The sequence below is a fragment of the Homalodisca vitripennis genome, unplaced genomic scaffold, assembly GCF_021130785.1.
Source record: "Homalodisca vitripennis isolate AUS2020 unplaced genomic scaffold, UT_GWSS_2.1 ScUCBcl_1619;HRSCAF=5481, whole genome shotgun sequence".
NCBI classification, from domain to species: Eukaryota; Metazoa; Arthropoda; class Insecta; order Hemiptera; family Cicadellidae; genus Homalodisca; species Homalodisca vitripennis.
In genome coordinates this window covers 18570-38173 of record NW_025777734.1, presented here as the reverse complement: position 1 = coordinate 38173, position 19604 = coordinate 18570, and the positions used below count along the sequence as shown (strand labels likewise).

General features: G+C 32.3%; 1 protein-coding gene across 1 annotated transcript; it reads left to right on the top strand.

The window, feature by feature from the left end:
* Nucleotides 1-378: 378 nt before the first annotated feature.
* LOC124371556 lies at nucleotides 379-15738 on the top strand. The gene is made up of 4 exons (XM_046829906.1): nucleotides 379-983; nucleotides 1173-1329; nucleotides 2012-2230; nucleotides 15458-15738. Exons 1-4 carry the CDS (start codon nucleotides 825-827, stop codon nucleotides 15736-15738), a joined length of 816 nt encoding a protein of 271 aa, XP_046685862.1. The 5' UTR covers nucleotides 379-824.
* Nucleotides 15739-19604: the final 3866 nt, after the last annotated feature.

Genomic DNA, 19604 nt, shown 5'->3' with positions numbered 1-19604 from the left:
AATGAAAATAGCAGAAATGTTTCAAGATTGGGTTTTAGAAGAAGTTTTACCAAGTATTCGTAAATTTGGTGTGTACAAACTTGAAAATGAAAATAAGCAGTTAAAAGATGAAATAAAACCGTTACAAATTTCAGGTCAAATGAAATCCTTGAAAATAGAGAATCAAGAATTGCGAATGGAATTAATGAAAAGAGATATGATATGTAAAAATTTTGATAAGAAAAAGCACCATGTTTTTGTGTTAATTAAGAAGAATCACATGTGGGAATGGCCTTATTATGTTATCAGAGCTCAGAAACGAGAAATACCAAACCGATTAAAACATCTAAAAATAAATTATCCTGAATTAGAGATTTTGTTCACTGATGACGATCCAAATAGCTGTACCTCAGAACCATATGAGCCTAAGTCCAAAATTTCTTATTTTTTAGGTTATTGCACGTATGTTCTTAAAATTTCATTTTACATCCAGCCATACCATCGTAACTCCGCTAAAAATTCTATTTTTATGATTTATCAAAGGTTATATGAGTCTAAGTCCTGAGGTATATCAGAACCAGACAAACTTAACTCCACCTATGATGTTATGGTTCTGAACATTGAGCATTTCAGCAAAAACCTAAGTCCACAAAATGGACTTGCCATTGTCTGGCCCTAGCCACTATACTCATTTAGTCTCAAGTCCTGTTTTCTGAACAGCTGATGACTGTCAATAATACTGTTGATATTGCTGCTGCCTGCTATTAGAGAGATTATTGAGGTTAGGACTGAGCTGTACTAATCAAAGTTTTATTCTACTTTTAACAAAACGTTTTGGTATTAATATGGAAAGTAGGGGAAAGTTTATACTTTCCAAATTGAAAAACCTTAATACGTTCACTGAAGATAATCTGAAACCTGAAACTAATGATTGTCCTAGCAATCAATCAGTAGAAGTTCCACGAAGAAATTCCACTCCTTCACCGACTTTAACCGAATTAAAAGTAAGTATTTTTTAAATATGTTTACAAGCTAACAATATGTAAAACTTAAAGTAAAATTCGAATTTTATACTCAGACCTCAAGGAACAATTTTTATTATTATTATTATTATTAGCCTAGGTTTAGAACATTGTTGTGCCAATAGGAGAAGTAGGCCTAAGTGTATGTTTGATTTTCAATTTTATTTCTAGGTATTGAATCCAGATTGCACATCCATCCTCGTTTTACCTGACAATGACTCAACCCAATGGAATTTTAACATGCATGAAAGTGAAAATATCCAAGTTGAAAGAGAAACTAGTAAAGACGTACATCTTCTTAATTTCATTTCAACTCCAGTAGAACCAGGTGAGATTAGTAGGTACATAATACTCTAGGCTCAGTTTAAATAAATTTCAGTAAATTTATGGTTGTTATAAAAATCTTTTTTGTGTAAATTACTGTTATGTTTAACCATTTAACCATATTGTAGCAGGTATTTACTCGGGGGCTTTAGCCTACCCTAGCAATAATTTAGGTTCCATTTCAATCGTGTTAAGCTGGGCCTAGACCTAGTACATTGTCATTAGACTGTAAATGCTGTAGTCGGTAGGGACAGAGAGCATTAATTTCATACGATAATAGTTATATTCTTAGGGGTTCTTTGTCTTTCCGACTTGTTATTCTACCTAATTTAACATTCTACATGTTTAACAGAAATTATACTTCAATATGAAAAACTTCGTGAGTGACGAGTAAGTAAATTACACATAATTACCAAAAACATGATAAAAATTCAATAGAAATCCACTTTAACGATATAATATTTTTTATATCCACATTCTTTGTGTAGGCTATCTATATAATGAACTAATCAATGTTTTGGCGGAACATCAATTTAAAAAATTAAAATAAATTGGACAAAACCGAGTGAATTTCTCTATTTCTTGAAGGCTGGGAACACTTGTAGGAAAGAAAGCTCTATGTTATTAAAAGCAAAACACTTAAATAAAATTAAATATTCAAAATATCTTAACAATTTATTTTTCAGAGTCAAATGAATGGGAGCTAGAGACGATAACACAAGTGACAAACATGGAACAAGAATCTGGAGCATCGACAACACTGGAAGATTTAGATGATGCGCTATCTTCTGTGAGCGACCTATTTGAGAATGACATCGATGATCCAACATACACTCCACCTTCAGGTTCAGAGAGTGATTCAACTTTAAGTAACGATTTAGAACAAGTACAAAGTCAATCTGTAAGTACGAATACTACAGCAAATAATAATAATATAACACCTCTGGTACCATACACCGATTCAGATGACACGGAGAGAGCGAGTTACCGATAGTTACTCAACCTAAAAATAAAGGAAGAAAAAGAATAAGGAATGAAAAAAAGTGGAAAAAAAAACATTAGAAAGCAGGGACGAATTTCTGGAAAAGAGCATGTCAACTCTAAAGGAGATATTGTAAAAGAAAGAACTTTAAGACCTCCTTGTAAAACTACTTGTCGCTTGAAATGCTCTCAGCGCATAAGTCATGCACAAAGAGTACACATTCATTCTGACTATTATAATAGTGAAAGAAACTTAAGTTCTAAACGCCAGTATATAGTTTCTTGTATTACAACCAAGCCAATAGCCAGGTCACGACAAAGAGATGGTTCTAGAAATAGTAGAAAAAAACAGCCATACTTATTTTCTCAAATGGGATAACAATTTTGAAAAAAGTTTGCAAACAATTTTTCTTGAACACACTAGTAATATCAGAAACATTTGTTAAGTTTGCTCTCTTAAAAACCCAAAGTACTGGTATGGTTGAACCAGACCATCGTGGCAAACATGTACCAGGAAACAAAATACCAGAGACAGCAAAGGATATCATAAGAAACCACATATCAAAATATCCAGCATATGAAAGTCACTATAGTAGGGAAAGGACAAACAAAAAAATACTTGGGTAATGATTTAAACATTTCCATAATGTATACCATGTATGAAAATGAATGTAAAGAAAAAAATATCAAACCCGAAAAGAAATGGTTATTTTCAGAAATTTTCAATAGAGAATACAATTTGTCATTTCATTTGCCAGACAATGACACATGTGATTTTTGTGACAGAATTGATTGCCAATTAAAGAATGCAAACGGTGAGCAAAAAGAAAACCTTCAAGCAGAAAAGCAGAAGCATCTAGATGAAGCAGCACGTAGATACCATTTGAAAAAAGAAGATAAGCTTTTGGGACAAGGAAATGAAAAATTTAAAGTTGTTATGGCAGACCTACAGAAGTGTCTTCCTACTCCAGCTCTCACAAACTGTCAAAGCTTCTACTTGAGAAAGCTCTGGACTCTAAACTACACCATTGACGACAGTAGTGGAAAGAAAACGTGGTGCATGATTTGGAATGAGACCACTGCAGGTAGAGGTGGAAGTGAGATGGCTTCTTGTTTGTTTACCTGGGCAAATGAAGAGCTCAATAAAAGCAGCATTGACACTCTGACTGTTTGGACCGATAACTGCAGCGGTCAAAATAGAAATATTAATATGATTTTTATGTACATTTGGATTTTGAAAACTCTACCCAACATTAATGAAATAAACCACAAATTTTTATTAGCTGGGCATACACATATGGAGGTAGATGGTAAACATGGATTAATAGAAAGAGCAAAAAAGCATCTTAAAACTAACACAATATTTACTACTAATGATTGGGCGAACTTCATCGCATCTTGTAGCAATAAAAACCCATTCATTGTAAAGAAAATGTCTCTTGAACACTTTCTTGATTTTCTTTCGCTTACTAATAAAGATGGACCATTAATAAACAGGAAAAAAAATACTATTGGAGAACCTTTCCTCATTTCCAACACAGTTTGGTTACAGGTTCGAAGAGAAGAACTTGGTATACTGTACTATAAAACAAGCTTTGATGATGTTGATTTTAAAAGTGTGGATTTGAGAAGAAATAAGAGAAAAGAAACAATCATGCCTGAATCAGTTCCGAAACTAAGATCTGAGAAGAGGAAAATAAGTAATGAAAAATTCAGAGATTTAATGACAATCCTCCAGTGGGTCCCTGAAGAATACAAGGCTTACTTTGAGAACCTTCCACATGGGGCTAGTGAAAATGACTTTCCAGATATCAGTTCAACATTATTAGATTAATTCTTACCTTATATTTATAGTTTTTTATAAGCAGTGTAATAGTGTTTTATTGACGAAACAATGTATATTAGTTGCTAATGGAAATACAATGCTTAAGTCCAAATAGCATTAAAACAAATGTTTTTGATTTTAGAAAAAACAACTTTCCAGATGCCATTACAACATTGTTAGATAATATATTTTATTAGCATTGTAATAGTGTTTTTATTGACTAAACCATGTATATTGGTTGCTAATGGATACACTTAATTTGGTTGCTTAAGTCCAAGTAGCAATATAACATATGTTTTTGATTAGAGCCAAAATATCGTAAGTCCATTTTTAATGTAACAAAAAAATAATTACATAAAAATACTAAAGCAGTTTAATGCTTCTATAAACATAAGTAAGTTAACTTGTGAAGTAGAAACTAAACACAGTTCATAATTTTATAATAAAGAATAAACACAACTGTTCGTAGTTTTTATGCTCTCCTGTAAAATCTACTAAATGTGACTTAGGCCCATATAGTTCTGAGGTACAGAATAGTATAAATCTCTACAACCAAATGAAAGAATCTTTGAATATTTTATACAACGGAAATCATTTTACTACAAATATGGCAGAATCTCGACTGATTTATAGAATATCTAAATTGCACGATGAAAATGTTAAACTCTCGAATTATGATATTTGGTTTGTAAATGTTTAGCATAACTAGGTAACCATTGAATGATTCGTCCACACTCGCAAAGAGTCGGTTTCTTTTGACTTTCTCGTTTAATTCTTTTAGCACAATCTTTACAAAAAGCTTGTTTTTTATCTTTACTATAATGCCAATCGTAAAATTTGGAAATATCCTTAATTTCTTTACAAACGCAACATTCTTTCTCTTCTAAAGTTAATTTTTCTATTTTTTCGTATAATTCTCTCTCATATTTACTATGACAATCCTTACAATAATAGTATAATCCACCTTTGCTTCTTTTATCTTGAGAAAACTTCGACAAATCTTTAAATTCTTGACACTTTATACATTTCTTTTGAGCCTCCATTTATATAGAAAAAATTATAGCTTTGACTTTCTCAATTCATATTCGTAAAAACTTCCAGTTATTTCTTCGTTGTTTAAATCTTTTATACTATAAGTTACAGGATCTGTGTTATTAATTTGATAAATCACAAAGATTTCTCTTGACCAATTGTTCTTATATTTGTTCGAAAATGTTGTTTTTTTACTAACAATTCTTACATGATCATTGATTTTAAATTTAGTTTTCGTGTGAATTTCTGGTGGAACATACTTGAAAACGGTCTCTAATAACTCCTTTTCTGCATCCTTATCTACGTCTTTCGGTTTCATTTTGATTGTGCTGTGAACTGTATCGTTATAATTGTTTACGATTTTTTGAAGAATATCGATCCATTTAAAGTTTTTATTAATCTCAAAAATTACTTTCATTCTCTCATTTTGAGTTCTGTTATATCTCTCTACAATACTTGATTTCTCTTCGTTTTCAGTATGATAAATCTTAATGTTGTATTTCCTCAAAACATCGTTAAATTCTTTATTTTTAAACTCTAAACCCTTATCTGTATGAAGTAGGTTAGGAGGTTTGTGATTGATCATTATGGCATCTTTTACTATATCTTCGAAAGCTTTTGAAACATCCTTGCCGTTTTTTCTTTTGATAGCTCTTGACCAAGCATATTTTGAGAAAGTATCAATAACATTTAACATATACTTGAATCCATCATTTTGATCCGAATAGTTAGACATTATAACTAAATCTGCTGCCCATAAATCGTCAATTCCTAATGTTATAATTTTTCTCTTTTTAAACTTCTTTCGTACTGGTGCATGAATTTCTCGAGCTTCAATCTCTATCTCATCTTTAGTCTTCAATTCTTGCTTAACAGGTTTTGGATTTGGATTCTTTATAAATTTACTCTTATTTGTCTTACATTTTGAACATTTTGCTGCAATTCTATACAATCCGTTTTGAGTTTGAACAATCTTAGAATCTATATTTTTCGTTTTCTTTTTACACTTGTGACAGTGAATTAAATCATCTTCCATTTATATATCAAAGTTTCCAACTTTGTTTAACTCTTCTAAAATATCTGTTTTAATTTCGCCTTTATATCCATACGGTACTGTATCGATCTTATTTTCTAGGACATTTCTCTTATCATCTTTAGCGTTCAGTGCCAGCTTGTTTATGGTGATGGTATACAAATCATGTTTATAGCTTTTGATTACTGTCATCTCCCTAAATTCTTCTTTATCTTCGAACAAACATCTCTTCAAGTTTTCGATATTTATTGTTTTATTTACAACGCTTCTCTTAATTCCTTTACATCTTACTGGATTTTTGTCTAGATATTTGTACGAGTACATCTTTGATCTCAATCCACAAAATTCTTCTAATATCTCGCCGTTCAATTCGTCTTTGAATTTCCCTATTACCTTCTTATTTTTAGTAGTGAAACATTCGTGATCTTTTGGATAGTCGCTCGTATCGAAATCATCTATATTTTCTTTAATAATTTTAAAGGGATCTCGTTTCAATTCTAGGAAATAACTGTCTGTATCCATGTAACACAGATTCAAATCTGGATCAAACTTCTTTAATTTGTTGTAATAAAACTCGTACATTAGCAATTTTGAGAGGTCGAGAACTGAAAATCCTATGTAAATCGGTTTGTTAAATTTAACCTTTTGTTTGTACATGTGACTCGCTATACAGTTGTCGTCAAAGATATTGAAACATTTGAAATTCGCTTTCTTAGCTTGTTTCATTGAAAATTCTTCGTTTCCTAGTTTAATATCACATCTATTTCTTACATTTTTTTCCATCGATTTTCCAAAAACCGAGTTGTTCATAAGCTTATAAAAGTCCTTCTCAAAGTCACTTATAGCCTTGGTTCTCATACTAGTATTAAAATCGATATATTCTTTCATGAAAGGTTTCTGATCAAACGCAATAACCCTATTCACATGTTTTAAAATCATACCTTGTTCTAGATAGAATTTCAAATTTCTAGAATGAACAACATAATCTGTTTTGTTTAAAAGAGTTGTGCAAAGTTTGTTGTTATAATGTTCTGGAGCAAGAGGTAAATCTTTGTGATGTTCATGCAAATTTGTTGGATATTCAAGATCAACTTCTAAAATATATCCATAATCTTCGTCGCCAGTGAGTTCCAAAATTGTTTCTTTCCATTCTGCTGTTGTATACGTTTTAGGATCCATCCACTTGATTTCGTTATATGGTAAATTTTGCATAAGTCCATACCCATAAAGGTTGTTTGCATCGACGTACAACAAATAGTTTTCGGGCTTTGTCTTATCAAAATCTTTTAAATATTTGTTATTTGCTTTCACATATCGTTTAATACATTGAGAAATGCCTCCGCGAATACCTTTTTCGATCATCAAATACATATTATAATCACTAATTAATTGTAATTCTATCTTCGTTAATTTTAACATAGCATCCCATGCAAGACTGGGAGCTGTTAGATAGTGTGCTGGATCAAGTTTATAGCAATTCAAACAAATATTCCTAAAATTTTCAAAGATATCAGCGAGCAATAGAACATCTTGAATGTTATAGAGATCGGAGTAATTTCCTAGATTTTTTACTTTTAATTTGTTCCATACATTTAAGTAGTGTTGAAAATCTTTCTCAGATATGCTCTCGTCTGTCAAAAGTGAATAGAAATCTTGAATTCTCAATTCTTCTGTGTAATCAAGTTTTTCAATACTGTCGATAAATTCGTAAGGAAATATGCCTTTTCCAGATAGAATTTTAAAGATTTCTTCTTCGTCATTTGGTTGTCTATCTAGAATTGCGTTCAGACCATCTTGTATAAAATGATTTGTATGTTTGAAATCATCTTTTTTGAGGTTTTTAGCTAACTTTTCTATAGACGATGCCATAAATCTGAACGTATCTACGAAAGAAAACTTGATGAACTTTCTTGGTTTATCATCTTCAAACTCATACCCATATCCTGAATTTACTGAATAATTTATGTATTTTTTCATCGGTGTTTGCGATCAAATCAACATTACCATACTGTTTTGCCAACTCTTTTATGTACAAATGAGTATCATAATTTGACATATTGTGACAGAAAACTGGAATATTTTGAGGAAATTTGAGATTCAAGTTACAAGATAAATGAGCTGAACCTCTAAATTTACCTGTTTAAATGACAATGATCTCGTACTTTTTTTCTTGTTTGATTATCAAAACCCTCACATTCACAAATATGACAAAGACTAGAATTTTGGTACGCTAATTCTTCTTCTTCGGTCAATTTCATAGGTATTTTATTCTTAGAATTATACTTTTTAGCTATGTATTTCGATAATTTATTAAGTTCTTCAAACAATTTTGCAGGAACATTAGGCAAATCGTCTTCATTTTTTGCTCTATAACATATAGGTTTATACATGCGATTGGTCACATTTGACACTAAATATAGAGTACAACCATAAGGAATATGCTTCTGAATCTTGGTTGTAATCGATCTTTGTGGATTGTTCTTGCATGTCGGAATTTTTTCTAATATGCTCTCAAAATCCATATAAATAACGTAAGGATGAGAAAATTTCTTTTGATAATTAGTAAATGATGTTGTTTGACCTGGAAAGGGCATAATTGGCTTACAAACTTCGTGTTGCTTGCAAATTTCTAAATGATCTGTTAAATCTCCAGATTTGTAGAAATGGCTTAAACATCTTCTACATAGAAAATTTTTATGTCCATGTTTGGATGTTTGAGAACTCACTAACCTACTTAAATCGGTTATCAAAACAAAATGAGATTTGTCTTCTTGTTTAAAATACAATAAGTCAATGTTTAACTCGGCATCATATTTTTTCAGAAATTTGTAACGGAACAACCTTAATATTTTCATCAAAACTGTAGACATTGATAGACATTTTTGGATATTTGTACTTGGAATTGTAACTTCGTTTCTCAAATAATTGTATATCTTTTAAGGACATTGGATACTCGAAACCTGAAAATATCTCGTCATTTACAAATTTTTCATATTGTTTTGATCTTTCGCAGTCTCTTTCGGGTTTTTTCAATTGCACATCTAATTGAGTAAATAAAGCAATAATCATCTTTATTTTTGATATTTATACAAGCTTTTTTATCTTTGATTTTCTTTGGCAAATCGATATATGATCCTGCGTTCATCATTTCGTGTTTATTAATGCTCAAAACTAGTTGTTTACACCTTTTAAATGTCCATCCAGAACCCTTATTTGGATGATTTGTTTGTTCACGATGTGTTAATTTATTAAATTGCTTAGTAATAAAGTCGTTTACGTCGAAGATTTCGTCTGCTTTTATAGTAAAGTACATTGGGCAAGTTTGTCGTTCACCGTTTACTAAAGCTCTTTCATATTCGCATTCCAAAGAGATATATCCTTTACTGTTTTTCACAGTTTCTTGAAATTTTTCTATTAAACTCTTAATCTCTGGCCGCATAATTGATAGATATTTGTAAATTGACATGGAATTATCGTTTAAATTTGTTAAAATGTATTGCTTGAAAAGACCGTGTATTGAGGATAAAACTTCTACATCAATGATATTTTCAGGTTTCTCATTAAGAGTTTTGTCAATTTCTTCGATCATTTCAGACTTAGTTTTATCGTTTGTTTCAATGGACAATTTCTCAGCGATTGATTGAATTTTTTCATCTTTAAATAGATTGAGATCTTTTTTACTTTCCTTAAAATTTTTCTTTAGTTCACGCAATTTTTCTATATTGTACATCTTCTCGTGACCATCGATTTGATTCTCTTTAGCCCAAGTCCTCAAATAATTTAGTTCTTTATTATAAATTTCTTTGTTCTTCAAATGATTTTTCGACTTATAATGTCGGGTAAAATGATGTTCGAAAACATCTTTTTTGCAGTACGGGCAGGATATCTTTTTTCCTCTCCATTTAAATAGGGAAAATTTGAATCTGCCAAGTTTTACTTTTTAGTAAAATATCTTTTTATTAAGCTGAAAAATAGCAATAATTCAGTAGATTTCTAAGGATTTTTATCAAAATTTGATAAAAATCAGCACAATTTATGGTTGAACAGCCTTTGATTCTTCTATTTAAAGAAGAAAAATTTGTTTAACTAACACTTTGAAAAGTACAGATTTTTACTAAAATTTGATACAAATCAGCACAATTTATGGTTAAACAGCCTTTGATTCTTCTATTTATATAGAAAAAATTTTTATTTAGAGATTTTTTAAATTTCAATTTTGTAGTGATTTTTCGAGAAATATCGTTCACATTATCAACTTTAAAGCTAAAAATTCGCAATAATTAGAGAAATTCAGTAGATTTTCAGGATTTTTCAAAAAAACTCTAGTATATATGCACCTTAAGAGCTGTGGTTTTTGACCCTAAAAAACCGTGTTTTTAGGGTCAAAACCCCGGTTTTTTGTGTATTTTGGAAGTATAGTTTTGATTTTTCACCTTAAAAGTGTAGAAGTATTAATTTTTTTCTATGTAAATGGCGCTGTTACAAGAGTTGAATAAGGTTGGTGATTTAAAGTTCAAAGAATACAAGAGATTAATAGAATTAGAAGAAAATAAGAAATACAAAATTTTGAATTTGGAGAAAATAAAAGATAAATTCGGGTTTACAATAATTGCCGAGTTGGAAGATTGTAAAGTACACTTGCCAAACAGATTTTTGACTGTTTTGGATGAAAAAAAGATTAAAGAATTGAACAAAAATGAAAAATTACACTTGGTTGTTACTGGAAAGAAGACTATTAAAGATAAAGACTGTGTTACAATTAACTTTGTAGAGTAAAGATTTCGAAGATTTGTAGCAGATTTTAGAGCTTAAGAAAGTAGAAGACTATGTTACAATTAACTTTGTAGAGTAAAGATTTCGAAGATTTTTAGAGCTTAAGAAAGTAGAAGCAAACAGCTCTAGATTCGGTTATTTTCCATTCGTGAGTTACAGATTCGTTTATTGTCCTTTAAACAGTATTTTACGTTGATTTTCTGACTGTCCCAAAAGTGCGCCAGAATCGGCATGTTTATATCTACTTATATATATATATATATATATATATATATATATATATATATATATATAAAAGAGACCTCTTCCTTACAAGTTGCATTTTTAAAATAAAATATTACGTAAGTAAACTACAATATAAATTAAAATAAAAAAGCATTTCATGCAATGAGTCACATTTCACATGCATACAATAAACAATGCATATCCTTAGCTATTTTTGATTGTCTTGTTTTCAATATGCCCCTAAACACTACTATTTTCAATACTAAACAAATTAGCATAAGCCAACATTTATTTTTGTATTTTTCCTATCTTCAGAGAAGATGTGTATCTTGAATGCCTGTGATATAAAATATGTCTAGTTCAAAACAAATGAACATAACCGGCACCAATATCATCTGCTTAAAGAGCGTGTCTTTCGTACGATTATATTACTGTCTCATTTTTTACAATAGTGAAAACATTAAATAACCATTCATCAACCACTTAAATTTTAAAATACGAGTAAAATTAATCTTTTTTCTATCGGGAACGTGATGTATTCCCGATGCTCCCATAAAGCCAGCCGTATATCATCCATCGCTGTAACAAATCACACGGACTGATCGGCACAGCTGGTTCATACTGATAAGGTTCCGTTCTGTTATCACTAAAGCTGTTATCTGACGCTACACGCGCCTCGGTCGGTTTCAATTATTTATTGACTGTTGCTGCATTCCCCAGGTATTTGTTCAGAGACCTGTGAAACTAAATACTTAATATGTTTTGTTACGATGGTAAAATCGACGATTGATAAGTAAGTTTATATATAGTTAGTTGGAGCTATGAATTAAGAAGAGTATTCGGTGGAAGATTATGATTGAACATGATAGTACGTGTTTATAATGTGAAAATTTCACGAAAATGATAAATCTCGCTATAGGATTGAAGGAGAAACTCACCATTTCCGGTGGAGACGGTTGTGCTCTGTTGACGGCAAGCCGCACATTTCCGGCAAATTAACGGTGACTTCCGCCTACTGCCGCCTGGACCACCCCAACTATCCTTATCCTTATTTGTATACCTCTCTTTTAAATCGAGATTTTGTCATTACCATACATATTCATATAGAATACACTGTAAAGAAACAATTTTTTGAAACAATAACTCTTCATAACCTGTTTATATTTTCCAAAGATCTAACCATTTGTAAATTGGATATTAACAAATATATTTTTATCATTATATAAATTTTGAACCTATTGTTCAAAAATGCCAACTTTTAAGCATCCGTTGTTAAATTTCCATAATTATTAAAGATATTGTTTTCTAATTTTTTGTGTTTCTTAAATTTATTTTTTGTTGTTACAAACATCAGTTACGCATTATTTTAATAGTTGCTATCTCCAAATTACTGGACAGTGGGAAAACAGTAATAATCATGAAAAAACAAACAATAATTTGCCTATTTTCAATCACATTTTCTTTTCTTTTTTTTATTTTCAAGGTAGAATGATTTGTGAGGACCGATACTAGAGTATTATTGTTTGATATATTTAGTAACTTAAAACAAGTTACTAAAATTGGATTAATTAGTGTGGTTACCTACAATAACGTATAATTTTCATATTAATATAATATAGAATCAGGAATTAGGAAGCCAGGAATCTTTCCCAAATAACAACATAAAAATCTAATTTCAAGTCCCTGTATTCGGGTGAGGTATGCATAGTCACGTGACTGCCGTAGATTATTCTCACTGACCCTGCTGTTTGAAACGGTGCGGGTAAGTAACGTACTTTTAGAGAGTTAAAGAATTGATTTGTTACAATTTTTGTTAACAAATTTCAGGATAACATAAATATACAATCCAAACAATCATGTTCGTTTTGACATAGTGAGATCTGTAAGATAAAGGAAAATGTGGTTGTTCAAGCTTTTTATCATCCACAGTAGCTTAGCCTATTAAACGTAGCTGCCTTACAAAAATATTATATATTGTAGTAAATAGTATAGGGTTGTATTGAAATACAGGCTTGTTATCTAGGTACCACATTTTCCTTAGTGGTAAAATTGTGGAATCGAAAAATACTTACTTAATTCAACCCTGCAGTTTTTGGTTTGCAGAAATTTCAATTCAAAGGAGAAATTAAAAACTGAAATTTTAAAAGTATATTGTACATTTTAATGTCATTCTTTGAAGTACGCAAAAATACACATCATAAATTGAATATATACTTTAGTGTTATTATAAAATTCTTATTTCACATGTTTCGTACTAATTACATTCTTGCCTTGAAATATTCAAAAGGAAAAATAAAGAAACAGAACATTAATATTTTAAAGTTATTTTTAATGTTACAAAATAAAGAAGTAGTGTTTTAACAGAAAAAAAAACGAAAAAAAAAAACGTTACATGTTACAAGTTTAGTGAAAAAGCTAAAACTACCTTCGTTACGCTTTTAAAACTGAACTGTGTATACACAAGAAAACGAAGTATTCATTAAAAAGATGTTCTAAAAATTACTTTTACTTTTGTATTATTATGATGTTGTTTGTATATAATATTCTTATTAAATGCTTTCATTTGAATTATGAACAAGTTACATAAGTCCTCAAAACATTGATCTAAGATTATTGGGTTTCATAAACTTTCTGTTGCTTCTGAAATGCGAGAATCTATCTTACACACAATGAGCTAAAACCTCCTTGAACGTAAAGAAGTAGTTTTGGGACTTGCAGTTTACGATAAATGGTTTATCGATAAATATGAAACACTAACATTCTATCTCATAGACATTTTAAATCCTATCACCGATGTGAATAAAATCGATAAATTTTAAATTAAACTATTTGACTTCTTCAAATGTGTTTTCATCGTTCTATGTAGCAATATTATAAAAAAACTATCTGGACAATTTTGGCATGGTTATTTTAAAATTTAGATTTGCTCTTACAAAGTCTAGCATATTTCAAACATTTTCTCTGCGACAAAAAATAAAATCTATCCTACTTAAACATTTCCTAAGTACCTCTTCTATATATTTGTTTAATACTAACTAAAGGTTCAAACAAAACTTTAAAACCGTCAATGAATTCCAATTTGTTAACATGTTTAAACATATATATATATATATATATTGTGTGTGTGTGTGTGTGTGTGTGTGTGTGTGTGTGTGTGTGTGTGTGTGTGTGTGTGTGTGTGTCATCAAAATTTTACAAATACTAGGTACAATACCCGGTGTACTGGGTTTGCGCGCCTCAAATGATTTTAATAAAGTTTCAAAAAGGAACTTTAAAAAGGAGTTTTAATGTAGCATAATGATTTTAAGTAAACTAGTATTTTTCCTGTGAACTCAGGGTAAACCCATTTCAAAAATATGTCTATCAAATGTTTAAATTATATTGACAACATATTGAAATTAAACTTCAAAAAACTACTTCCTTCGTACATTTATGATACATTAACTGTAACTAAATTTACGATTTAATGAAAGTAAACCAAATTGTATCTATATCCTCAGACAATAAGTAAAGAAGCTGATGTAGTTAATTTGAAAGCTGCAACATACCCACGACTATCTCTATATCCGCTTACAACAGCAAATCTGGTTACTGCGTAAGTAGATTGCAGAGACTTCTTAGCGAATGGGATTTTCTTGGCAAAGTTCAGTGGAGTTTTGGCATAACTATGAAATATTATGGTTTAAGACCAGCTAAAACGTTTTTACATCGGAGGAGCATCCCTTGAAAATTAGGGGTAAATTTGTAAACTGAAGTTAAGACCTAAAACGTGCTGTAACTTAACAATGCACGGACCCCTTGTGTAAAGTGGTGAGTATAATACACAAGTTTGTGTGTAATAAACTCTCCGGAATTGCGATAAACAAGATCTAGTCAACTGTGTTGCAAACACAAAGTCAGTATCTGCTTTATGTTTTGAATACTGTTGTACCTTAAATTCGACAAAAATTAAATTGTTCTTATAACAAAATTGTACCTTCACTTCTATGATTTCAGTTCTTATTTCCTCTTTTAACTTGCATGCATCAATATAGTATTTTCTATTTTGGCCGGAGGTTATACCATTTTTTTATGATAACAGGATTCAGTTCTATCTGTGTGCCTCACGACTCAATCTAGATTGAGTTACGCCTCTTAGCCAGCGCTAGGGTTGTTTTTATCATACACAATAATAACGGAACAATTATTGGGCAAGTAAGGATTTTCACGGGGACTTTAATGGCTCTTACCAGCAGTATATAACTTTCAGCCTGTTGCCAAGAGATAGCTGGAAAACCCCCACGACCCCGAGGTTGGAACGTCACCACGCTCAGCGGACAATCTCAGACGAAGGCACTCTGATTGACCTGGAAGCTACGAAGATTGCCGTCGACACTGTTAACTCTTCTACGATGGAGTTTATCGTGCGGGTCTGCGACTCCTTGGTACCTAAAAGGATACGACCAGTTAGCCGGCCCGATTATGAGTTCTTCTCTTATGGACCACATAGTGGATACCCTGTCCCTAACCCACCCGGTAAGGGAATACGAGGACATTCTAGTTGACCTCGAGCCTATTCCTTTCTACACTGATGCGGAGATGTACCGGAGCGTCTGATGGTGTCCCAGTGGATGTACTCAAGGTGGTGACGACAACTCTCGAAGGAAGGCCAACACCTAGCCCTCATAAACAAAGGCAAGGGAGAACACCGTGTGTTTACTAACCTCTCTGTATGCACATGATATTGAGGTTCCTCGAGCGGCTGTTGTGAGGTGGAGGCTTGTCGAAACGATAGAGGAGATCGCTGGCCACCCCGATAGTAATGGTATCAAGTGTGCCGGGCTACGATCGGGTAGTAATAATAGTTTTATTGCATTAACAATTTACATTGTGTGGCAACCATCATATAAGCTACTGTATTTATAAAGCTAAAGTTTTTTTATACATCCATCAAAATCCCTTTCTAACAAATAAATTACACATTCACTCATCTTAATCATGCAAATTGTTGTACTGTACCATCGTCAGTCTGTCAATTCTACGGCGGCTCAGAGTCGAAAAGCTGGGCTTTATGGGGTTAAGCTTTGGCAGGCGAATCGAATCTTGACAGTCTATTGGTTATGAGGAATAATCTCATTATTAAAAAATTCTATTTGATTTAGCAGCCGATTGTTTTACCTATCGGTTGCACTTTGTTACTGCATCCCTACTCCATTCCTGGCATTTAGAAGCAAACGCCATCTGTTGCGCCAGGGTTGTTTTGTCCAGTGCTATGCTAAAAAGACAGTTCTACTGAAGGGAGCTCACGTGTGGTGTAGTGAAGGGGTGCAGGGAAAGCATAATAGATTCGGGAAAATTCTTGGAACTCATCATTCCAAAAATATGCTGTTAGACTTTCCCTGGACTTAAACGAATGAAATAAATTAGTAACTATAAAAGTAGCAATACCATTTAATAGTACCAAACAGTGTAGCAGTCACACTACAATAATTACAAACATTAGACGAACTAACAATTAATGAAAATAATGTAATAGCCAAAAATAAAAACAAGAACCAAGAGCGAAACATATGATTAATAATACTATACAATTTCTCTAATTAAAGAAACAATCTGGTCAAATTAAATAAATAATGTTTTTAGGAATGCATGTCAAATGTATTGACACGGAGGCCTGAAAGTTAGAGAGCTAGACTCGTGAGCTCCCTACAGTAAGTGTAAGTGTGTTGTCGAATGTGTGGTATAAGTTACATTAAATTTACGCTTGTATATCTAGAAATCGTAAAAGCACTTGACAGCCCAGATCATTTTGACAGTGCTAACGGTAACATTCTGCAAATGCTGCGGCCCCTTAGAGATGCACTTATAGCTTATAGAATATTCAGACTATTATAAAACAATTATGCTTCAGATTAGTTGGTGTTATTAGTATTTTAATCAACATAACTATTATCTTGGTAGATGTAATAATTATGTGGATTAAACATAATTTTATAAAAATTCAGTCAAGACACTAAATTAAGAAATGAAATTTAAGATTATAATTAAAGTTTACTAGCCTACACATTACGATGATTACCTTGAAATGAAGCCTTGTCTACTTAGGCTGCAAAACGACTAGTGGTGTAGTTTTTGGCAAAGAGATAACATTACATTAAGGTTTCATCTGACAATTATATAATGAGTGTGCCAAGACGAAAATCGTTAATTAAAAGAATACGAGAAAAATCAACAATAAAATATTGTTTTAATCTCAGGGTTGTTGTCCTCCGTTATGACAAATGAAGAGTGGTGACAAACATGCACACACAGCTGACAAACACGCCCAAACCTGCACTCACGGTTGACAAACACGCATCCAAACCTGCACACACAGCTGACAAACACGTCTAAACCTGCACTCACATGTGACAAACACGCCCAAACCTGCACTCACTGTTGAAAAAACACGCATACAAACCTCCACACACAGCAGACAAACACGCCCAAACCTGCACTCACGGCTGACAAACACGCATACAAACCTGTACACACAGCTGACAAACACGCCCAAACCTGCACTCACAGCTGACTAGCACGTCTAAACCTGCACTCACAGCTAACAAACACGTCTAAACCTGCACTCACGGTTGACAAACACGCATACAAACCTGCACACACAGCTGACAAACACGCCCAAAGCTGCACTCACAGCTAACTAACACTTCTAAACCTGCACTCACAGCTAACAAACACGTCTAAACCTACACTCACGGTTGACAAACACGCATACAAACCTGCACACACAGCTGACAAACACGCCCAAACCTGCACTTACGGCAGACTAACACGTCTAAACCTCCACTCACAGCTAACAGACACGATAATCAGCAATGTGGGCATCATCCCGGTCACGAGTGAGTTTAGCATTAAGATTTCTAGCCTCTTACTGTTCGTGTTCCATTATGTCTGGTGCCAACAAGATCTAAATACGGACAACTAAGCCTAGCGTACAATGAGTTGGCCAACTTTGCTGAAATGTGGACGTCACGCGGTTACGAACTATTCCTGTTTGTTTTGGCGATTTCACTAACAGTGAATTCTTATCGAATTAATGACTTGATTCTTGATTACGGGAGGTGTTAAAGCTGAGATTAAGAGCGTTATATTGACTGTTTCATCATCAGTAAATCAGTTTTTTTGTATACTTAAAAATATGCAATGTTATAAACTAAAAATAAATCCACTGAAACAGAACATAAAGCTGCCAATAAAATTAAGGATATTTATAGCAGTAAACAGTTTACTTTTCAGGTACAGTCGTTTACTACAACTGTAATATTCCGTCCACGATTTTTTCGCATCCAGAAAATGGTTAAAACAACTGTATTAATATAGGAATAAAACGTTAACCGATATTAAACAATGCTCTAAAAGGAATTGTTTTAATCATCTAATATGTCAATATCGCTTATATTAGTTGTAAACCTTTAAAAATTTAACCTTGAATTTGAAAACATTATTTTTCTTCCTTTTTTTGTTTATTATTAAAAGTTCTTATGTTTCTAAAGTTATAGCAAACATACGGTACATACAACTTATATATTTCCGTAACGCTCTGTACACGGAATCTCGGCGTCAACGAATACCAAGTTATGACAAGCTTATGACAGTTATGCGCTAATGTTTGTATGGATACCTAATTGACAAATGACCACACTCGCTCGGTTGTATATAACAGTGACTGAAGTGTGAATGACGGGAACCGACTCGACATGTCCAGTCAACCAATGGCAAGTTATGACAAGCTTATGACAGTTATGCGCTAATGTTTGTATGGATACCTAATTGACAAATGACCACACTCGCTCGGTTTGTATATAACGGTCACTGAAGTGTGAATGACGGGAACCGACGCGACACGTCAAGTCGTCAGTCCTGGCTATAGAAGTGTGATCAACAACTGTATAAAGCAGAAGGGAAACTGCTTGGTAACAATGAGAAAAAATTATTTTCGTCACTCTGTAAGGCAATGGGCTACTTTCGAATACAGCTGATCTTTGTGAGTCACCTTTTCTGGATCAGCTGATTTTCCTTCTACCAAACATTCCTGTCCTATGTAAACATCTCTATCCACGTATAAGCAATTGAAACTCGAGTGTTCTTCCTTTTTGTTTGGACAATTCTATGTTATTAAAACAGCTAATTTTATAACACAAAAATGTACTGTAAAGTGTTACGTTTCCTTTTAGAATAATAATACTCGACTATGAAAGGTCAGATAATCTTTTAAAAGATTTCTTCTGATTTTCTGCATCGGTATCATTCAATACTCGTCTCAAAAGTAAATTCTGTTGCGAGGTCCGATACCATTTTCCAATAGGTCACTTTCGAGACTAGTAATAAATCTAATATTCACTGTCACAGCCCCTGTTAATGACACGTTTACTAC